Source organism: Elephas maximus, chromosome 8, assembly GCF_024166365.1.
Source record: "Elephas maximus indicus isolate mEleMax1 chromosome 8, mEleMax1 primary haplotype, whole genome shotgun sequence".
Lineage (NCBI taxonomy): Eukaryota > Metazoa > Chordata > Mammalia > Proboscidea > Elephantidae > Elephas > Elephas maximus.
In genome coordinates, this window is record NC_064826.1 from 21,295,314 (window position 1) to 21,319,058 (window position 23,745).

The 23,745-nt window shown below is 42.1% G+C and overlaps 2 protein-coding genes across 4 annotated transcripts in view; one reads left to right on the top strand and one right to left on the bottom strand.

Moving 5' to 3' along the window:
* Nucleotides 1–3,382, top strand: OPN1SW (opsin 1, short wave sensitive). Its single transcript, XM_049894274.1, has 5 exons — nt 1–358; nt 692–860; nt 1,219–1,384; nt 1,806–2,045; nt 3,258–3,382. The coding sequence occupies exons 1-5, from the start codon at nt 1–3 to the stop codon at nt 3,375–3,377; spliced, it is 1,053 nt and encodes a 350-aa protein (XP_049750231.1). The 3' UTR covers nt 3,378–3,382.
* Nucleotides 3,383–4,434: 1,052 nt separating this feature from the next.
* Nucleotides 4,435–23,745, bottom strand: part of CALU (calumenin) — a 29,498-nt gene continuing 10,187 nt past the window's right edge. For 2 of the 3 annotated variants that reach the window (XM_049893771.1, XM_049893773.1), the window contains exons 2-7: nt 20,777–21,008; nt 15,765–15,958; nt 11,754–11,920; nt 10,982–11,042; nt 8,115–8,314; nt 4,436–6,864 (exon numbers count right to left, since the gene is read on the bottom strand). In XM_049893771.1, the coding sequence (XP_049749728.1) occupies nt 6,760–6,864; nt 8,115–8,314; nt 10,982–11,042; nt 11,754–11,920; nt 15,765–15,958; nt 20,777–20,997 (948 nt within the window). In that variant the 5' untranslated portion in view covers nt 20,998–21,008 and the 3' untranslated portion in view covers nt 4,436–6,759. Of the gene's footprint in view, nt 6,865–8,114; nt 8,315–10,981; nt 11,043–11,753; nt 11,921–15,498; nt 15,693–15,764; nt 15,959–20,776; nt 21,009–23,745 lie in introns of all 3 variants that reach the window. The other variant, XM_049893772.1, reaches the window with a different exon arrangement.

A 23,745-nucleotide genomic window follows, 5' to 3' on the forward strand; every position in this document is an offset into this window, starting at 1 on the left:
ATGAGCAAGATGTCAGGGGAGGAGGAGGAGTTTTATCTGTTCAAGAACATCTCCTCAGTGGGGCCTTGGGGTGGGCCTCAGTACCACATTGGCCCTGTCTGGGCCTTCCACTTACAAGCAGCTTTCATGGCCTTTGTCTTCTTTGTAGGGACACCACTCAATGCCCTAGTGCTGGTGGCCACACTTCGTTACAGAAAGTTGCGGCAGCCACTCAACTACATCCTGGTCAACATATCCCTGGGGGGCTTCCTCTCCTGCATCTTCTCTGTCTTCATTGTCTTCATCTCCAGCTGTAAGGGATACTTCATTTTTGGTCGCTATGTTTGTGCTTTGGAGGCCTTCGTGGGCTCTGTGGCAGGTACTGTTGGGGAAAGGAGTTAGTGGAGGTGGTAGAGGGGAAGAGGCAAAGGACATGCTCCAGGATTGAAACCAGGCACCAGGCTGTTGGGTTGGAGAGGGCCCTAAAGAGGAGTCTAGGGGAAAGGGGTTTGATGCTTTTCTGAATATTGGGGTACGAAGCAGCCTGGACTAACAGTTTGACCAAAGTAGGATGTCTGAGTTCCAAACTATTCCAACCGTCAGTTCAACTCTCTCTGAATCTCCGTGCTTGCTCCATCCCGGCTGCCTTCCACTCCTTCTGCCAGGCTTGGTGGGGCTCTGTCTATTCCATTACCCTCCCATTTCACCACAGGTCTGGTAACAGGATGGTCACTGGCCTTCTTGGCCTTTGAGCGCTACATTGTCATCTGTAAGCCATTCGGCAACATCCGCTTCAGCTCCAAGCATGCACTGATGGTTGTCCTGGCTACCTGGACCATTGGTATTGGTGTCTCCATCCCACCCTTCTTTGGCTGGAGCCGGTGAGAGCACAGGGCAGTGGTGCTGACTTAGCTAAGAGCTCAGGTTGATGTGGGTGGAAAGAAAGCTTGGCTATAATGCCTTTTAGTCTTTGACCTCTACTTTTTAAAGAGTTGGTGGAGTAGGTGAGACTGAGGGGCTGTGGGAGACAGGTGCTAAAATTTACTCTACACTTGGAACTACTATAGCCTTTTGCTGGTGAGGACAGAAAATCCTCCCTGCCTGAAGTCTTTTGGGCATCCCTGGGTTCTAAGTGGAGAACATGATCCAGGGATGTCAGCTTTCACTCCACTGATTCTTGTGGTGAGTCCTACAGGGAGCAAGTCCTTGTCCCATGGCTGAATACTTGGTCCTTTGCAGGTTCCTCCCTGAAGGCCTGCAGTGTTCCTGTGGCCCTGACTGGTACACTGTGGGCACCAAATATCGCAGCGAGTACTACACCTGGTTCCTCTTCATCTTCTGCTTCATCGTGCCCCTTTCCCTCATATGCTTCTCTTACTCCCAGCTGCTGGGGGCCCTCAGAGCTGTGAGTGGCTGTTGTGAGGGTCAAGGAGTGGGCCGTGGGGCTCCAGGTCGGGGGGAGGTGTGGGTGAGGGCTTTAGAACATAAGGTATTTGGAAATGTCCACAGTCAGGTAGAGGGGATATCTCCAAGCAGTGAAGGAAGTGGAGGTAGAGAATGATGAAATGGAATGAAAAGGTGGCTTCATCCCTATTCAAATAGGTGGATTCTGAATGTCAAGGCGCATGTGATCCTTTTCAATGTCACAGACCAGAGAGCAGCCCCCATCCTACCACCCTCAAGGACAGAAAGCCAGACACTAGGCCAGAAGCTGGGACAGAGAGAGGCAATTAGAGTGGGCGCTCCCCGATAGAAGAGTCCAGATAATTGAGAATTGAGGGCCAGGGAGAAAAGGGACGTGATGGTCTCTCTGTGCTCTGCCCCAGGTTGCAGCTCAGCAGCAGGAGTCAGCTACCACCCAGAAGGCCGAGCGGGAGGTGAGCCGCATGGTGGTGGTGATGGTGGCATCCTTTTGTCTTTGTTATGTGCCCTATGCTGCCTTGGCCATGTACATGGTCAACAACCGTAACCACGGGCTGGACTTAAGGCTTGTCACCATTCCTGCCTTCTTCTCCAAGAGTGCTTGTGTCTATAATCCCATCATCTACTGCTTCATGAATAAGCAGGTAAATCTTTTTCCTTACATTCCTCTTAGCTTCCACAAGACCCTACCTCCCTTCTCACCAATGACTTTAAATTCAAAGTATGGAAGGCTCTACTCAGAGGGCTCCTAGGGGGGGATAGGGAAAGGCAGAGAAACCCTTAGTAGGCTGGGAAACCAGTGGTTATGCACAGGGAAGAAGGTATGGTCATCAAGACAATAAAACCCAGGGAGGTTAGCACTTGAGCCATAGAAATCAAGTTGCTCCAAAGGGCCAGGTGAGAAGCGTATTCTCCATTTTTAAAAAAGAGTTTGAAAAACTGATAATCAAAAAAAAAAAAAAAATTTTTTTTTTTCCCCCTAAATGTCCATTCCTTCCATTTCATGAGCTTTTAATCTTTTCCAACTTCTAGCCTCCAGGAGCACATATGAAGCACAAAAATTACAACACATGTATAAATCTCTGAAATAGTTTATCATCTGAAGGCTCCAGGCGGCCTCCAATCACAAATCCTGAATCTGAGCTAATAAACCACCAAAACGCAGATGAAGCTGGGAGAGCTCCTCTTTTAGAGCAAAAATCCTGCTTTGAGAATTATTTTGTTTCCGTAATCCCAGAGATGGGTTCAAGACTACTAATTTGAAGCTTCCTGGATAGAAACAGAATTGGCAGTCCTTTTCAGTTGGGAGTGGTTGTTCTGTGCTGTTGTCGATCTCAATTCATAGTGGCCCCATGAGACAGAATAGACTGCCCCATTGGGTTTTCTAGGCTGTCATCTTTATGGAAGTAGATCACCAGGTCTTTCTCCCGAGGAGCGTCTGGATGAGTTTCAACCACCAACCTTTGGGACTGAGCTCTTAACCGCTGCACCACCAGGGTTTCTTTCTTCTAGCAATGGTAGGGTAGATGGGCCTACCCTGGGGCCACTTTTGACAGAGCTATTACAAGGCAGCCTAGTTTGTGAGATTCCCCAACAGTGTGGCCTCAGAGTTAGCATGAATGTTTAGGAATTACTATGGACCCACGGTAGCAAGCAGTCCTAGGCTGTTTATTCGCTGGCTTTCAAAACTGGGAGGATATATTCAAAACCGCCTGAGCACATGCTGGGTATCAGGCATTGTGGGAGGCTTTGGGGATACAAAGAATGAGACTTTTGTCCACACTTTGTGATGTTGATCTTCTCTGCGCTGGTTGGCCAAGTGGGGCTCCTCCCTCCAATTCTGTCCTTTCCTCCAGTTTCGAGGCTGCATCATGGAGATGGTGTGTGGGAAGTCCGTGGCAGATGAATCTGACATGTCCAGCTCCCAGAAAATGGAAGTTTCTACTGTCTCTTCTAGCCAAGTTGGCCCCAACTAAGGAGCCCACACTGGTTCATTTGCAGCAACTAGAATTTTACATTTAAGCAAGTTTTTATTTCCTCTAAAACCAAACTATTAATAAAACACAGAAAAAGGAAGCAGAGGGGCGGTTTGGGAATCAAGTTTTCATTTTCCTATTATTTCCTTCCTGCCCGTAGAGCTACTGCTCCCAGCTTGGATTACTTCAGACCACTCAAAGGCCATTTAAACAATCATCAGTTTCTACTCCAAAGTGGCACCATTCAGAGCACTTGGAGAACTGATCTCTATACACAATGTAATTATAAAGTAAGGCTGATTTTATTTCAGTGTACGGATAAAACGTCTTCAGAAACATTTTTTTACTTCTGGAATCTGTTCTGAGATGACAGTATTCTGAATTAGAAAAAACTTAAACCTTAGAAACAGTGAGACATAAAAACAAAAACCTTTAGTAAGCCCCAAACATGAGTTTGAAAGATTTCTTTATGCCCTCTCTGCCAATAGTTGCTGGTCTGGGCAGGGACAGTCATTCCCCTAAGCCCCTGAGCCAGCATGAATTATTCCAGAAGCCCTCCCCCCAGTGTGGCTAAACCTTAGCTGAGTATTTCCTAAAGTTAATAGTTTAACTTCCTACACGTACTCGAAATGAATTTGCACCTTTTAATATTTTTATTGAAGTTTATATGAAATGCTTAAAAAGCTGTTTTACCCTATATTTTATATCCTTCCACTCCCTCCAAAAGAGCCTTTCTCAAGTAAAAATCAAGAGAAATGTTTGCACCCAGGAGTGGCTGGTGTTTGATATCAGATCATTACTTAATGAGTAGCTGTGTTGCTCTCCAGTCATAGGTAGGGCCTAAGGGAAGCAGGGAAGAGCTACAGCTGGGGTGGGATGGATGCTAGATTTCAGAAATCGGAGCAAAGTAGCAGCCATCTTGGGAGAAGGTAGTAATTTCTCTGGGTTTGGTGGGAGCAGGGGAGAGTACAGTAAACCTGGAGAGCTCTCTTTCTGTGACAGTTCACAGCACCCACACTTCTGAGCTCTTAGAAAATAAATCACACACACACCCACAATGAACGTAAACAGTTTTATTCAGAAACAGATAGGTACCTGTTTGCATTATAGAATATAAAACTTGGTTTACACTCTATAAAAAGTAACCAATATCCAAATCCAAGAGAGCTAGCATTCATAGAACACACAATTTGGGTGTGTAGCTACTGTTCACCAGCCTCAGGCTTGATTTAAACCAAAAATATAATCCAGGGGAATCATGAGAGATTAAATGTTGCTGCTGAGCTCCCAGCATCCAAAGTTGCTGTCTTGGCAGAGTAAGGTCTGCTTTCTAAGTGGGTCACTTTAACATAGGCCTGGCTTCTATGCACCTAGTGACCTGTGGGCTCTCTCGCCATGTAGCTCACGATGTGCCCTCTCAAACTAAGTCTGGGTTGGGGGCATGGACCTATCATCTCTGGTCTTCTTAACAATAAAAAGGGGAATCTGGAGGGCACAGAACTTTCATTTCCCTATACTGGGGTTAAGCTTAATTTTTTTTTTTTCTAAAAAGGGTATACCCACTATCAAGAGCTCAATTCAAAGGCTGTGGTGAAGTTACATACTTGGCTTTTCACCATACCAAGCAGCCCACCTCAACATGACCATGGAAGACCAAAGGATGTACCTAGGTTCAGATTATAATAATCACCCAGCACCACCTGACTGTATTATCCAGAAAGATATACGAAATAATAAAGGTTTTATATATACATATGCTTGTCTTAGTAACCTGAGGGCTAAAAACTTGGAATACAATAACTTTTTTCAAGAGGTCCATATGTAAGAAAGGGACCAAAGAAGGCTGAGCTCATGTTCTATAACATATAAGTGGAGTTGGAAACAAGGGTGGTCCCTTCAGCTCTTTCTACAACATCCTTCTTGGTGATAAGGACTGGCAACCTTCAATCTATAACAACACGGGGGGACCAGAGGGGAAGATGGGAGAACGGAGATGATTCAAAGGCAGGCAGGCAGGGTGAGCAATGGTCCTCGAACCAAAGAGCCCTCTCTGCGGGTCCCCTCATCTTTGAGCCTGAGCTCCAGCTTGCCAGAGAGCACAGTAAGAGGCCTGGTAGTAAGTGGTTTGCATTCTGAGGTATGAGGATCCCTGGTAAATTCAGCAGCACATGGTTTTTAGAAACCAGCCCATAAGGTGAGAACACTGCACCCGAGCTCTTAACTAATACTGCTATTTAACCACTGTCCAAAAGACAAAAGGGAAGGGGAAAAAAAAAAAAATCCCCATCCTATTGGGAGGTTCTAAGCTTTCATATGAAGTGACCCAAATAATCTCCTTATTTTATCTCAGGGTTTCTTAAGAGAATCCCATTTGGTGATCATTTCTCTTGTCAGTTAAAGGCACTTTCAATGACATGATTGGGGAGAAGTAGATTTTAACTGCAGTGAAAACAAGACAGATTCCTCGGTTCAACTGAACACCTGGGCAAAGAGGAGCCAGGCTGGGCTGCTTACAGTGATCGCCATGGGCAAGACAACTTCAAGCATTTCAAAAGATGCACACCCAGAGAAAAAATGTATGCCCGGAAACCATTTGCATTTTTCCTTTAGTTTTCCAGCTGTTTCTATCTATGGCTCTATAAAGAGATCACATTCACTACTTGATTGATCTTCAAGACACTGGCCCTAATGCTTCCCACCACAGCTGTGCTTGACAAAATTAGCAGACGGCTAGTTCTACAGGGGAAAAAGAATAAAAAAGGAACTCAATCACTTTGAGCCAAGGTTTCTTACATCACAGGGATCATTCTTTGCCCAGATAATGCCAGGATCAGCTGCTGGATCCGTGGCAAATGAAAAGAACATGTGGCCCCCAACGACTTGTGAAATGTTACACTCTCGGACGGGCAAGGGTAGGTGTTAGCTCTCTAAATAGAAACTGTGAGGTGTATTTTTCCTCTTCTCTCCCCTGAACATTTCTTATTGATCTCAGGCTTAAAAATTAGTTAAGAATTATAAAAATCATAAGGGGTTGAGAAAGAGTGAAGGACTAACGTTTGCCTACAAGTGTGAGGTGAGGACCTTGGTCCTTCATATATCATCCTCCCAACCAGAGAACAAATACAAAAATAAACACCACATGTTATACACAATACAAAGTGTAAATCTACAAACACAAGTGTAATAATTAGAGTTGTTCATCAGAAGCACGGTTCCCCTCCAGTCCCTGGGGAGGAGGAGGAATGGGGACGGGATGGTTTTTGTTATGCCTTGTCACGTTCAAAGTCTGTGATAACAGTCTCAGTAGCGAAAACAATCTCATGTGAAACCAGAAGCTGTAAAAATAAATTATTTCTGAAGCGAGGCGGCTCCTGTCTGCGGCTCAGAACTCGTCATGTCGTACTAAGGCCTCGCCGAAATCTGTGGCCTGGCTGCCCACAAATAAATCATACTTGTCAACAATCTCCTCCTTGGTAAGCTTGCCGTCCTGAAATGGAGAGAGCACAGTGAACCGAGGGAGAACGCACCTCCCATTCCATAATTCAGGCACACTGCTCCAGGACCACAGGGCTCAGGCAGGATTTAAGGTTCTAATCCCCACGAAATTAAATGTGAGCTCAATCCTCACCCTTCTACGCACACAAAGTGGGAAGAAAACAGCAATTAGTACATTCACCTTATCGAGAAAATTAAAAGTGGTAGATGGAAATAATATAATCAACAGCCTAATGTTAGAGACATAGGCTTATTTCCCAAGGAGAAAACTCTACCTTTAGAGCAAAGTGCAGGACAGTGCCTAGATCTGGGTAAGAGATGGACACGAAGAGCTGGGCAAATATTTCAAAGTGAATCAAGTCACTGTCTAACAGGATCAACAGGCTCTGCTAAATCTCAAGCAGGGTCACCATGTCTGCTCTGCCCTAGCCCCAACCAGATTCTAGGTACAAGCCCAGATGCAGGTCCTAACATCTCAAAAATGATCTAGATTCCCAAGGGATGCCTGAATGAGCTTCTTATTCTCATCTATCTCAGGACATAGCACCTGGTGACTGAAGTGGCTCTGAGCAAGAACTCAGCACAGGCTGACCCCAAAAACGGCTGAACAGTAAGAAACTGGGTAACAGAATGTTCACAATACTAAAAATCCCCATGTTCAGACTGATTTTCAGATAAGTAAGCCGAGCTTTCAAGTATCTGAAAAAGGTGACAGGCTTGGCGATAACACCACTCATAAGGAATTGAATGCCTCAGATAATTGATCAAGGACACTTTGAATAGGCTCCAGAGGAAAGGTGATTTATAACCTACTACACAGGATCCAATTTTAAAAAGCATATTTGATTTCAGAAGGAAATAACTAGCTTTCAGAGGTCAGAATGGGCCTGTAATAGGTAAAACAACAAAGGAAATAGCAAAATCCAAAAAAAAAAAAAAAAAGGCAAAGGCAATTTCTTGGGGACCCCCGATAACAGGTGATGCATGCTGGGCATACGACTGAGATCCTTCTGAAGCCCAAGTTCCTCCAATGCTACAAACAATGGACAAAGGGATTCTAAAATGAGATCAGATAGTAGCCAGTGGTACCCCCAAAGTCTCTAACTGCTCAGTTTAGATCCTCAGCACACTTAGACTAAGCTAGACCTTCAATGCTCTATAGCCCTCAACAGGAATTTTTAAGGCAATCCCCTAGGAACAGACATAGTCGGCAGCTAGGTTGTGTGGGCCTGGCCATCTTACCTTGTTCTGGTCTGATTCATAGACCAGGTGCCTGGCTTCTGCCTCTGCATGATCATAGTCTGACGGAAGGATCCAATCTTTGGTCTCTTCCTTGTCCATCTTCCCATCTCTGTTCTTATCCCGAAACTCCACAAACTGCTCTCGCTCTGTCTTTACCCATTCGGGCTCATCAGCATTTCCATCGTGGCTGTACATGTCACCTATGTGCACACACATACATGCGAGAGAAGGGTTTGTCTTTTTTGAAAGGTTGCATCATGCTAATCGGGCCTCATCTTTCTTCCTCATGCATCTGTTTGGAAACTAAAAGCTGCTCCAAGGGTATTTTAGGCCAGAGAGGCCTCAGAAAGCCAGATCAGTTTAATTACTCATCTTGCAGAAGAATATTTCCAGCTGTTGATTTGGAGGGACATGAGGGCAAATAATACTCCTAATACCTTAAGAAATGCAGAAATAAGCGGAGATGCCCAAGTTCTTTTAGTTGTTTCCTATATTCCATCTCACCCCAAGGTAGTCAACCACAGGTTTTAGAAGCGCTGTTTCAAATTCTCAAGGAAACTTGTGTATTATAAGCCCCAGTATAAGTTGGGGACTACATGTAATGCTAAATATAAGAGGTGAAAAACATTTGTTTATGATCTCTTTCCTCAATGGGGCAGAAATTGGCATGTCCCTAGTAAAGGGCAGATCTTGTTTGGGAGAATTTTAGCTTTACGAAGCCCAGCATCCAGGATGTACAAGTATTTATGTACATTAGCTGCTGATTTGCAAAAGAAAGCAGCACACATGCACACACCAACAGTTTTCGTAGCTTCAGGATACACTTCCTCTGTCCTTAAATCTGTATGAAGAGAAGGGAGATGGAAATACCTACCACTTGGCTTCCATGCTTGATAAGGCACAGATTTTAAGAGTTATAAAACTTAGTTCCTCTTCTCAGAAGGTTCAAACAAGTCCATCAGTTTCAGCAATGGCAAAAGCCAAGAATGGAAAGATAAAATATGTAAAAGCAGAAAATCCCATAAGCTTCAACTTTGAAACGGGCTCAGTAAATGCACCCAGGCATGTAGTTCCACTGTGATGATCAACTACACACACGAAAAAAGCCCCTATCTTCCACTGCTCATTCCCCCTTCTCTAAAAAGCACAAAGTACATCAGCAAGTCTTAGAAGAAAAGGGTGGTAAGTATTGAAGGAGTATTAGTAATTCAACAATAACTCTAGAAAAGAAATAGCAGGTATGATTAGACAAAATTCTGAGTAAGAGAGTGACTTGTTCAGTGCAGTTTAAATGTCAGGTGAGACTGCTAGGGCTTTGGTCTCCCTTCAGGCTTAAAATAAACATTTCAGGTAAAGATCAGAGATCTAAAAACAAGAAAAGCCAAGAAAACCAGTGGTGCACTAGAGTAAGTTACTATGAGTTAAAATAAGAATAGGAAACATAAAAATATCTGTCATGGATTGAGTTATGTCCCCCCAAAAATGTGTTATCAACTTGGTTAGGCCATCATTCCCAGTATTGTGTGGTTGTCCTCCATTATGTGATTGTAATCTTAATGCTGAGAGGATTAGGGTGGAGTTGTAACACCACCCTTACTCGGGTCCCCTCCCTGATCCAATGTGTGGATTGAATGAAAGAGATGAAACAGAAGCAAGCAGAGAGTTGGGGACCTCATACCACCAAAAAAGCAGCACCAGGAGCACAGCGTGTCCTTTGGACCTGGAGTCCCTGTGCCTGAGAAGCTCCTTGACCATTGAAAGACTGAGGAGCCAACAGAGAGAGAAAGGTTTCCCTTGGAGCTGACACCTTGAATTTGGACTTTTAGCCTACTTTACTGTGAGGAAATAAACTTCTCTTTGTTAAAGCCATCCACTTGTGGTATTTGTTATAGCAGTACTAGATAGCTAGAGCAATATCCAATATTTTTCAAAATGAATGATGTTTGTAACAAAGACGTTTGTAACTACAGTCAACGCCGTCCATTTGTTCTCCTTTAATCATTTTTATTTCCATCACAGTAATTCTGAAGCAATTTTCTCAACTACTTGGTAAGAGAGGCACCACTTCTTTAAAGTAAGGAGAAAATCTCAAAATTATTCTGAGGGTAACAAAAACAGAACTCTGCTTGGTAGAAATCAGTCTTGAAAGTGTAGCATTAAAAAAGGACAACTCAAAGGGACGATGGCAGAAAGGAGCAACTTAAAAAAACAAAAGGAAACTAGTTAGAGACAAACTATGAGCAGAACACTGCGAAAAGGAAAAGGCTCTAAGAGGGACCAGCAATGCTGTCACTTATTCACCCCCGTCTCTTTAATCTAGTCCCTATCTCCTTTTCTTGGCTTTCCTAACGCCAGTCTAGGCTCCTTGCTGCCCATTCTGCAGGACATCCAGGGTACACTGTACCTGTCCTGCCCGATACGGGAACCACAGACCACATGTGGCAACTGGCAACTGAAATGTGGCTGGTCCAAATGGAGATGTGCTATATGTATAATTTACACTATTAAAGGCTTAGTGTTAAAAAAAAAAGTAAGATACCTCTATATATTTCATATTGGTTACATGTTGAAGTTATAGTATTTTGGAATGCTAGGTTGAACAAAATACACTATTGAAATTAATTTGTTTCTTTTTAGTTTTTCAAATGTCGCCATTAGAAAATTTTAAATTATATTTTGGTTCGCACTTGCAATTTCCTCGGGCAGCGCTGCCGTGGATACTTTATCACAACCCACTACTCCCCACCCTGGCCTGGCTTCATGATCTGCTGAGAGCTGACTCACGGGGTAAATGGTTTCTATGGGTGAACACTTCCTCCAAAGTTTCTCAGCTTCTTCTAAGAAAAACACTAGAAACAGAGACTTACCAATATACTCTTCCAGATCAATAAAACCATCAGCGTTCTTATCTATATCCTCCATTGTTTCCTAGGCCAGAGAAAACAAAGAAGAGACTATTAAAGTCAGTCTCTGAGTAAGTCTGCCAGAAGAGAATAAGAGTTTGGCAACTAGTTTAGGCAAATATTTTTCACTGAAAAAAAAAAGTGTGTATGTGGTTAAACCATAGGAAACTGTTTCCCTAGCTGAAAAATGGTAAAATGTTAGCAATGTCTTATGCTTCAACCTAAAATAACCACCAGGCTTCTGAGAGGAACATTGACACTGCTTACTAATGAACTGAGCCATCAAGGCCATGATGATCTGGTAGCCCTAGTCATCTGAAGTCTCCCTAACAGCAGATGTGACCAGTGGGTATGTCTACAGTTATAATCTATGTTATAGGTAACTGCCTTCTATGAGAATTCTTTAGCAGCAGTTTCTCACTCAGTGGTTAACCAATGGTCATGGGATATTTTAAATAAATAGGATTTCCCCCCATGTTTACAATATGAAGCCACCAATAAAGCTGTGAAATATCCAATGGAAAGTGTTATTATGCTAAACAGAAAGCCCAAGGCTCCTAAGAGAAATTACTTGCTCGAGGTCACAGAAAACCAGAGGGACAGAGCTGGTACTCTGAATCTGGCTAACACTCTGCATTGCAAAGTCATTCTCCCAAGTACACAGGAAAGGCAAAGAGGAAAGATGGCATAAGCAACAAAAAAATTCTGTTCCTGTTCAATCCTTCCTCTTACCTACCTGTACTACGATATCTTTCATGTAGTCATACTCCTCAGGGTGCAGGAAGGCTGTGAACTCCTCCTTCGTGGCAATGAGGTCTCCATCCTTGTCTGCCATTTTAAACCTCCGTTCATCTCTAACCATCATCTGTTTGTAATTAAATCCATCATCAGGGTCTGGATCATCTAGGTAACAAAAATACAGGGCAAATCTTAAAAGGCTTCCAGAAAACATAAAAATGTGTGGGTGGGGAATCAATTTCCAAGATCAACCAAGCAATGAAGAAATAACTCTTGATTACACAGAGGAAAACGCAGCAGTACAAAGACATTCTGCTTTCAGCTGAAGCTCCAGTAATCAAAGACCTCAGAACCAGGCCCAAACTGAACATAAACGTTTGCCACTCAACACGGGGCCCTGTCTCCTGGACTATGTAACCTAATACGTTAACGATCCACTCTGTTATTAGTAATAAGGATGCTAGAGGACTTGAGTTTTCTAGTTTACTTCTGGGAGACAGTGGTTGTCTGAAGTCATACTGTCTGGGTTTCAATCCTAACTCTACCACTTCCTAGCTGTGTGACCTTGGGCAAGTAACTTAACTGTGCCTCAGTTTCCTCATCTGTAAAATGGGGATAGTAATAGTGCAGGTCTCATAGGACTGTTGTGAGGTTTAAATGAGATAATAAATCTAAGTTAAGTGCTTTGAACAGTGCTGGCATATAAACGTTAGCTATTGCTATTATTAAAAGTTAGGCTCCAGTAAGTCACTAGATACCAAAGGCCTTCTATCCCACATTAAGGCCACACGGATTCAAACAACAGAACATCACCACTTTGAAAGGCCACGTGTTTTTTTCTGAGCCAACCCAGAAAACCTGCGATGTGTTACAAGTACCGCTCTTCCTCCATTTATGTAGAATTCTAGAAAATACAAAACTAATCTAGAGTTACAGAAAGTAGGTCAGTGGTTGCCTAGGGAGAGGGAAATGGGGAGGGTGAGAGTGATTACAAAGGAGCATGAGGAGACTTCTTGGGGTGAAGGACATGTTGAGAATCTTGACTGTAGTGATGGCTTCATGGGTGCATACCTATGCCAAGACTTGTCAGTTGTACACTTGAAATACGTGCAGTTTATGTATGTCAGTTGTACCTCAACGAAGTTGTTTTTAAAAAAGAAACATTAGATTACAACTGACTTGAATGAGGACCTATCCATCAGTTAAGATGCTTAACTATACAGGCAGTACTTTTCTGTATGAAAGAATTCAGAAGAATGAAGTTTACTTCCTTTAAGCTGAAAAACTTCTATCAGTTAACTATAGAAAAGGAATAAAAATACTTTTCAAGCAGAGTTGCTGTGTGGACTAAATAAGATAACAGATGCGAGGACACTTTGAAAAGTAAATGGCACCACATTAAAGGTAAAATATGCCTGTTTCTGTAACATACGAGTCAAATAAAAAAGACCCGGCACTTGTTTTCCTAAGCAGAATCACAGGGCCCCTTTACCACCACCACGTAGTGCTGACCTTTGATACTGTAGTTCCAGCCTTTCCAAACTTCTAAGTGCGGTTTAAAACAAAACAAACCAGTGCTCTATTTTGAGAGTTAGGCAGCTTGAAGCTTCATTCTTTTTTACATAAAACTATATACTTTATTTTAGGGAAAGGCTGACTTCATAAAATAGAAAAATATGTCACACTATTCACCGGTGAACGTTAAGTGAAGCTTCGTTCTTTGTTGAGTGTAAAAAATTCAGTAAGAGAGCTTACTGAGTCACGAGGCCTTGGGGCCCTGTATACATACACTCAAAGCCATTTAAGAGCGCAGAGATGGAGAATTTAAGGAAAACACATTGTTCAGATACTAAGCCATCTCTTCATAACAAAGCTTCAGTACCAACTACATAACATAAATAAGAAAGATAACAGAAGGCAAGACTAGGTGCTTAGCTAAGAGCCCTTCTCCCCTCCTTGGGGTAAAACATGGTCACTGAAATCAAGCAGCCTGATAGTAACACGCACACCTGAAAGGATGAAAAAGGAAGATGCAAAGCTGTATTTTTAGAGAATAAACTTCAACGCCTCTCGCGCCCCGTGGAGCGCCCTGTCTATGCTGAGCCCCATTGGCCTGTAGTTTTAGGTAAGCTCTTGATCTAGGCAGGGTGGATCTTAGTATTTCGTATTTTAACTGTGGCAGAAACATAGTTTTCCTTCTGTGAAAAGCAGGTTCACTAGGACAGATTTTAATTAAGATGACTTAAACCTGAACTCAAAACTGAGTCAAGAACACGCTAACAAAAAACTCTGCACTTGTCTCAGCCGATTCATCATGCCCTGCGAGCTGTCCACCCGCACTCCTCCGGGAAAGATGCCTTATAAAGACAAGGCTTCTCCAGCCAGCGCTTTTAGTTTATGCAGAGTCTCCGTCGGAGAAATGCCCATTACGTTGAATCATCTGCCTGGTGAGGCAACAGGGCCCTCAAGAGATTTTTATGCATATAACCATACACAGATTTTAAGACTTATTCTGGGCAGCAAGTGAATGTCTAGGCCAGTGCTGAAATTTATTAGCGCACCATTTTCTTTAGATCACCAATAGCCAACTCTTTGCCTTATACTTGTTCTTAATTCCAAAGAAATCAGGAGGGTGCTGTCGGAGCCAGAGACAAGCAGCACTGCTGCCTCTCCATCTGCGCTGGCTTCTGACACACGTGTTCTTAACTGGGTGAAGGCTATGTTTGGTTCTTGGCTGAGTGTCAAGCATTGAGAGAGTTCCACTTTAGTCTCAGGAATGAGAACAAGCCTACCACAGAAATAAAAGTCTCTTCACCAGAAATGCGGGCAGCTCTGTAATTAACTCGGACAGCTGACTATCTAGTGGGGGAGCAGACTGTCACACACTCACAGGCAGCCAGTGGTGGACAGCATCCACTTTAACCCAGAAATGTGCCTCGTTTGCAGGATAAAAATGTGGGGAAAATGTAGTATTTATACATTCTTGTCTCAAATTGTAACGAGTATAATAGAGGGATCTGACTAATGAAAACACCCTGGGTCATCGACTCAGTCAGATTGCCACCTAACATTCAGCAGTAGGCAAGTGTAAAGTGAAAGATAACTAACAGGTGCTTCAACAAGCACAAGCCACCAGATCAACAGAAAGCAACCAAAGTCACATTTATTTGCCTTGAAACATTTGCAAAGCAGCCTGGTAAACTCATGGGCCAGAGAAAACAAATGGGAAATTTCCGGTTCCAAATTTCAGTAAATACATAGACTGAGATAGTTAACTTTTAACAAAGAAAGCTATTTTATTTGATCTTTTCATTTTATTAAGGAAAGAAGGTAATTTTCCTCCTATTCTCACCAGTCATAAAGGAAATTTCATTTGGGTTAAATTTTAAGTCCAACACGCTAATGTGACCACGTCAAGAGACATCTGAAAGCCTCTTGCTTTGCACTGCTGAAGCAATGCAGGCTTCTAAAGGAGATCTACTCCAAAAAGCATCTCTATGAGGGTGACAGGAAAAAAAAAAAAAAACAGTAAAATAGTTGAAATGCTAAAGATGCAATAGTTCAGAAAACCAAAATTAAAAAAGACATACATAGTACACAAATTTAAATATAATAGAGAGAAATCAGCTTAGTATTGAACTATTTAACATAAGGACAATTTCTTCCTTTCCTTTACTGCGTGACCCATTTGTTTCCTTGACGCAAGACCATAGTCTCTGCCAGGCTGACATCTTGCCCCTTACCCAAGTAAGTGCCATAAGTCACGTTTCTGTACTCATCCCAGGAGATTAAGCCGTCTTGGTTCATATCAAACTCCTGCCATTGGTTTTCAACATTGTCATATATGTATTTCTTCTGGGCGTGCTTAATCCAGGATTTCAGCTCCCCCTCCGTCACAAACCCATCTTTATCCGCGTCTATTTTATCTACAATCATTCTACAAGACAAAACAGTTACGTTTCAAGGTGCCAGCTCCACAAGGCTTTTTCCTCCAGTAGTAGGGACCTACCTAAAACGTAGCCGTAGGTGGCATTTTTATACTCCTCCCAGGAAACGAGGCCGTCCTCATTGAGGTCATGCCCCTTCCACTGCCGCTCTACATCCTCGTAAATCCAGCGCTTTTGTGCAAATTTAATCCAGTCTTTGAGCTCATCCACAGTGACAAACCCGTCCTTGTCGCCATCTATTTTACTTACAATCTTTCTGTAGAAAATGCAGAGAAATCCAGCAAGAGGTTAAAGGGACACAAGGCTCCTGACTTAGCCATGTGTGTGCTGCGACCATAGGTGCTGCCCAGGGCTAGGGCGTCAGAAAGAAAAAAAAAACTGCCTCAAAACAAAACTGCCAAATAAGGTCAAGGGAATTTTCTCTCTCCAGTGGCCTGGGACGGGTCTGTAACAAGCCACCCAGGTAAAGAAAGCTCAGTCTGTGCCTGGTGCACTGGGTCGGTTTCAGCCCGTGGTCAGGCTTCACTCACTGTCAGTGACAACTCATTCCTATCTGGGCTCTCCACTCTCACACAAGCGTCAGAGAAATCTCTGTACCTTCCTTTTAGACGAGAATCCCAGTTTCTTGGTAAATAATCATAACCACTGACATGATTTTCTAAAAATTCAAAATATTTAAATTGGACTTTAAAAAAAGTTTTTAAATACATAGGTTTAAAACTATAGGTATCAAAACCAGTTCTGGGATCACATATCTCAAGGCAAGATTATTTAATAATAAAAAAAAAAAAACACCACAGGCAAAGACAGGAGGATACTTATTCTACATAATGGATAGTAGCTTACAGCACCCTGAGATGTTGCACTGGATTTTATATTATACATCAGCAGAAACACAGAGAACTCGGAGGAAATGATGTGGTCTGGTCATGAGAATGTTAATAAGCTGAGAGGGTTAGCGTGCAGATGGTAAAGCAGACAGCACAACTACCGAATCAATACAATTGTCATATATGTAGGACACACATATATGTATTCTCCCTTTAGGAGTGCCTCTATTCCAAACCGGTCATCTTAATTTAAGGATTTCAAGAGACGTGCATGATATAAAAATCTCTCTAGCCTGCTCAGAAAAGCTAAAACAACCTGTGAAGAGTCACACAACAAGTGGCCCAGTTTAGAATAGCTACTTTGAATCAAGACTTTCTACAGAAGGGAATCTTGGCATACTCCTGTGCTCTATTCAGGCAGATCGAAAAAAGACTCTCTGTCACTTGGTAGCAAATAATGTCTTTTCGCCGTGTGTGTGTTCATTTCATGAATACAACATGGGAAAGTGATGAGGATCAGAGTACTACTGACACCAGGAAGAGACTCATCTAGGTACTCATGTGGTGTTAGCCAAAACTATTCAAAAAACATGTTAGCCGACAGCTTCCATTCTAAAATGCTAACAGAAAGGGTAAAGCAGTAAGAAGCCATCTCTTAAATACCCTCTTCTATCCACATGACATAAGGGCAAAACATTTTATCCACATGACATAAGGGCAAAACATTTTTTGTTGTTTTGTTGCAAATTTAGTTCTGTAGTTTCAACAACATAGACAAATTAAGTTATACCAGCATTGAAGATGTCTGCGTTTTCTATAATGGGGTCCAGTTTGTGCCCAAGTGGTATTGGCTACCAAGAATGCCACAGTATAATTAAGAAAAAAAGAACCCCTCCCATCCTCGACAGAAATTTCTCAATTATCATAAATAGTCTAAAAAGGATAGCCCAGATAAAAAAAAGGCATATGAATGTTCAAGACAGGATTTGTTAATGAATTTGACCAGATGCTATTCTATTTATTCCAACAGAAATATCCCAAACGTTTTAATCAGGGCTCAGCAAACATTTTCTGTAAAGGGACAGATAGTAAATATTTTGAGCTTTGTAGGCTACATACGGTCTGTCGCATATTGTTCCTTTAAAAAAAAAAAAACTCTTAAAAAATATAAAAGCCATTCTTATTTTGCTGGCCAAGCAGCCTGCAAACAGCTGTGAAAGTTCACTGGAAGTAGGCAAGTCCTAAACTCTGTACATTTTAGTGTTTATTCCTAGGACACTGGTGAACTCTATAATGTAGTTAAAACAAACAAATCCACCGCTGTCAAGGTGATTCTGACTCATAGCCACCCTTCAGGACAGAGCAGAACTGCTCCATAGGATTTCCAAGGAGTGCCTGGTGGATTTGAACTGCCGACCTTTTGGTTAGCAGCTGAGCTCTTAACCACTCCACCACCAGGTGCCACTAAATACGCACTCAGACAATGCACTTAGTGGACCTATGCTATTTTTCCTAAGAAGTTAACACACACCTCTACATTTCAAGCGGCATAAATTTAGCAAATCCTTTCATTTTTTTTTTTAAGAATCTGGGTCAACAGACCGGCTCCATCCAGGAGGGTCTGTAAAGCGACTCAAATTTTCAGCATGCAAAATTTTATACTGTTCTTATGTATGTACCTCTCTGAGGAAGAGTCCTTAGCTCCCATTAGACTCCCAGAGGGGCTGGGCATGTGACTCCTCAAAAGGATAATGAACTGCTCTGGTTCATTTCTATAGCAAGTATATCGAGGGAGAGGACTTTATGTCGAGGACTAACACCGCAGACAAACAAATCTTCATTTGACTGACAGAGAAAGGAAAATTAAGTATATTTAGACTTCTTTTTTGGGGGGGGAGGGGGAGAAAATGATAACACACACGTAAGAGAAAATGTCCTACCTGTAAACATTTTTTAACAAGAAAATGGAATTGAAAACTGGGTATTAACATTGTTTATAAAAGCGCTTCATGCCGTCTTTTAGCTTTATTATTAAATATTTGAAAATAGCAAAAATTTCCAATTATAGGTATAAGGAATGATCTTACCTCTATTAGCTGCCTTACAGACAGATGGAAAAAAAGGGGGATCAGTTGTTCCCAACCTCTGGTGTATAGTCAGCTACCAAAACAATGTTTACAAATACCAGAGTGATTAGGTAAAAAACTGTTCACCTGGGTTTCTTACTTCTAACGGTATGTCACTGTATAAACTAGGGCTATTTGTCACTATCTCTAAAATCTGAGAAAAACAAACAGTACTTAGTTCATTGTTACAGTTCATGAAAAACAGTTTTATCTCATTCTAATCAAATGTAGGGTCTGCTCATGTGTTGAATTTTTTATAATATTTACTGATGACAAAAAAGGAACATCTTCTCTTCCCTGAGTACTGGTGGCAGAGCCGTTCCACTACCTGCAAAGAGTCGGGACATCCTCATTAAAGTACCATCTACCCAGTGTTTCGTACTGTTGTACACAGGATTGCTACGAGTTGGAACCGACGTGAGGGCACCTAACAACCAAAACAAAAACAAACCCATTGCCGTCAAGTCAATTCCAACTCATAGCTACCCTACAGGACAGAACAGAACTGCCCCATAGGGCTTCCGGGGAGCGGCTGGTGGATTTGAACTGCAAACCTTTTGGTTTGCAGCCTGAGCTCTTAACCACAGTGCCACCAGGGCTCCAACCACAACGACAACCCTAAATGACACCAAACTTCAGGGCCTTCATTATTTAAGAGTAATTCTGTGAAGACGTAAAGTGCAGACCAAACCGTGGGTGGGACATGCATGAAATTCAGAGGCACAACGTGAAGACTGAGACACCCTCATGCATCCCTATTTTCAGCCCAGAATGTTAGAAGAGTTGAATTAAAAGTGAGCATGATCTCTGAAAGTTAAAAAAAGCAACTTAACACAAGACTGAGTCTTTAGTATAGTTATCTTTACTATATCTACTTTCAAATGTTTGGGGATAGTTGCTCATTCTACATAGCAAAATCTCTTCATTATTTCTGCCATGTTGAAAAATACTGTACCCTTCAGCCAGCAGATAACCCAATGTAAGATTAAAATCTCTTCTGAAGTACTTCCCAAAGCAAACTCCATAATAATGTCTTAGAATCCATAGCACTATTGGACATCACTATGCCTGAAGGAGAATGTGCTGCAACTTTCCAGACAAATCTCTTGAATGCATTAATAGTTCAGAAAAATACCCAAAGGTACTCAGTTGAGGAGACATTTTTCACTAAATTGACCTGCATTTTCTTAAAAATCAGGTTTTGACAGAACCAAAAAAGACAATTCTCAAAAGCCCAGCTAGAAACAATCAACTGGGATTCTACTAAATCAATTCTTTAAGATTGTCGTTGCTGCTAGTCGCTGCTGAGCCGATTCTGGCTCATACTGACCCCAAATGTGCACAGTAGAACAGCTCCATAGGGTTTTCAAGGCTATAATCTTTCAGAAGCAAATCGCCAGGCCTTACTTCTGAAGCATCTCTGGGTGGGTATGAACCACCGACCTTTTGGTCAGTAGTCTAGCGCTTACCTATTTGCACCACCCAGAGATTCCTTTTTCAGGTTAATATTCTAGAAAAAAAACTGGCTGCTGAGAGAGACACAGAACCTGACCATGGCCCAGCTGTTATTAAGACAGCAAGTCATACTCTGACTTTAAGACTACTGCTTGGTACCGTCTTCTAAAAGGCAAGGTTTGTTTGTTTTTTAATTAAGCAAATACCTGAGGATGAAAGCAAAAAGGGTCCAGGGCATCTTTGGAAATCATAAACTTTACAGGAATTAGCCTAGGGGTCCAATTTAAAATTTATTAGGCACAAAAAGACTTGGCTTGGGCAACAATAAATAGGTCAGATAGTTTTTAAAAATTAAAAGCAGCAGAGATGAGAAGCCTCACCATGTAATGTTCCTTTGGGATCAAGCTGGGTCCTGTAGTGCTCAGTACTTTATGCAAAAACGACTTTGCTTTGCAGAATGAGGTGCAAATTGTTATTCAATGGAGAAATGCATGAAAGCAGGCTCTCAGTTAATTTGTATTGGTAGCAATTCTGTGGTTAGCTTTCAGAAGATGTAGTTCAACACAGCTTTACAGAGTGACTGAGTATGAAAAGGTAAAACGAATTAGATGATTGGTAAAGAACGTCATTACCCTAGCTAGCCCCCGAGAGGTGGCACCTTACCCAAGCCTCTCTTTGCTCTCTTCTGGTGTCAGCTGGTCAAAAGTCTTTGCTTCTTCAGCACCCAGGAAGGCATCATGGTCATAATCAAAACTCTGAGCGTCATTGTGAACCTTGTCGCTGAGCTGAGGCTCATGGTGTACCCGGTCCTTCTTTTCTGTGGGCTTGCTCAAGGCAAAGGCTGTGCACAGGGACAGGCACATAAGAAACTGCCGCAGGTCCATGGTAAACAGATCTAAAAGAAAATGAGAGGTAGTTAATTCATGAGGCAGTATGCCTAATAATTAAACAAAAAATTAAAGGCTCAAATCTCAGTTAAATTATTAATTTGATATACAAATAATCTATGCAAGTCATTTATATTTATATTCTCCCAAATATTACTTAATCCATAGAGATTACAGCCCATGAAACCCTACGGGCAGCTGTACTCTGTTCTACAGGGTAGCTATGAGTCGGAATCGACTGGCCGGCACACAACAACAACAACCTATATAAACAGTATGGTAGCATATTAGACCCTCCAGTTATTATGCTGAGAAGCTGTCACCAGTTTTCTTCATCTGACGGTACGCTGACAGGGAATTTACAGTCAAAACATCCACCTTCTAAGTGGTCTCCCTTTAGAAAATACCAAACTAGAACTTTAATCCTTTTACCCAAGTTCATCAGACTTAAAAGGGAAAGGACTAGGATTTAAATCCAGACATGCTGACTCCAAATCCCTCATTCTCTGTACTGTATCAATGGTCTGGTCTCCAAATCTAGCTGGTCTTTAGCCATCACCTAGGAAGCTTTAAAAAAACTTCACCTACTGAACTAGAATCTCTGAGGTTGACGTCTTCGCATCTGCAGTTTTAAATACTTCTTCCATGAGTCTGATGGTCACCAGATTAGGAAGCACCAAGTGGTCTCCCATACCGGTAGTACCCACGCTCATACTCAAACTACCTTCAAAGATCAAACCATTCAGACGGTACGCTCATGGATAACAGCTGCTTTACCCTTCCTTACAGTAGTGTTTCCCAAACTTGCCCGGCCATAAGAACCACCTGGAGTATTTGCTACAAGTGCAAATTCCCAGGCCCTGCTTCATGCCCCGAGGATCTGTGGAGCCACAGGAGATCCTATGAACAATTACAAGGATGGAACACTTTATTGAAAAATGTGACAAAAGACTGCAGAGAAGCTGCAGGATGGTTATCTGTGTAGCACACTCGACAGATATCCCACAGGACTGTCCCAAGAGGTTAAAATCCTAGAGAAAAACGGAAAAATTAAACTTGAGGGGAAGAATCTTCCCAGGCTTTTGTCACATTTTAACTCATCCTTCATCAGGAAAGCATGGATTCTGAATTGCCTCCCCCTCCCCCCCACCCCCGCCCCAGAACAAGTTTTTGGCAATTTCAGATCACTCCTGACTCATCTCCTGTGTAACCAATGGTTCCCTTACTGGAGGGGTAGATGGTGGTTAGGGTGAGGCTGCAGAGCAGAGGGACACCACCTCACACAGTTAAACGCTTTGTTGTTGTTAGCTGCCATCGAGTCAGCTCTGCCTCATGATTTCCTTACAGGTAACAAAACGAAATGTTGCCTGCTCCTACGCCATCTGCATGACCACTGGTATGTCTGAGTCCACTGCCGTAACCATTGTGTCAATCCATCTTACTGAAGGCTTCCCTCATTTTCGCTGACTCCCTACTTTACCAAACAGGATGTCTTTTCTAGCAACTGGTCTTTCCTGATGACGTGCCCAAAGTAATAGGAAAGTATAAATTTATCGTCTTTGACATCTTTGCTTTTTAACAAAGCCAAAAGCTTTAAAGAAGTCTTTTGTAGAGAACTGGCCCAATGCAACATATCCTTTGATTTCTTGTCTGCTGCTTCCATGGACATGGGTTCCTGATCCAAGTAGAATAAAATTGTTGACAATTTCAATTTTTTCTCCATTCATCATGTTGTTTATTGGTCCAGTTGTTTTCTACATTAAGATGTAACCTATACTAAAGGTGATGTCATCTACATATTGCAGGTTGCTAGTGAGTTTTTCTCCAATCCTGATGCCATTCTTCTTCATATAGTACAGTTTTCTCAGATTATTTGCTCAGCATACAGATCAAATAAGGTGAACTGATACAATCCAGCCACACACCTTTTCCAACTGTATACATCAGGCAGTATCCCTGTTCTGTTCAAATGACTGCCTCTTGATCCATGCACAGGTTCCACATGAGCACAATTAAGTCTCCTGGAATTCCTATTCTTCATAACGTTATTCCATAATTTGTTATGATCTACACAGTTGAATGCTTTGTGTAGTTGACAAAATACATTTAAACATCTTTCTGGTATTCTCTGCTTTTGGCCAAGATCTGACATCAGCAATGATATCCTTTGTTCCTTGTCCTCTTCTGAGTCCAGCTTAAACTTCTGGCAGTTCCCTGATGAAGTATGACTGCAGTCTTTTTTGAATTATCCTCAGCATATTTATCTTCTTTTTGAAGATAAAATGCATTACCTTGTCTTAATCTGCAGATTAGAGAAAACCCGCCACAGACTTCACCTTTCCCAAAAAGTCACTGCTGGAGCTGGTCCAAGGGCTCACATTTCATACGTAAATACTTGAAAATAAAATAAGACAATTCCTTCAGCATAGCTTCCAACTCAGTGGTGCTCAATACAGGCTGTATCCTAGAAGCACCTAGAGCCTCCATTTTCAGAAAATATGACTCCTGAACCCCATCCATGGCCAATTTAAATAAGACTATCTGGGGGTGAGGCCTAGGCATTGATGTTTTTAAGAGGCCTCCCTAGTGATTTCATGCTTAGAGAGGGTTGAGAACCACTATTCTAATCAAAATGCTAAACAGCCATAGTACTATCTATAACAATTGTGAACTGAATCCAAAAGTGGACACCTTAAACCAGTATCTCTGGTTTAAGAGAAAAGGAAGGAAATCTTAAGACATTTG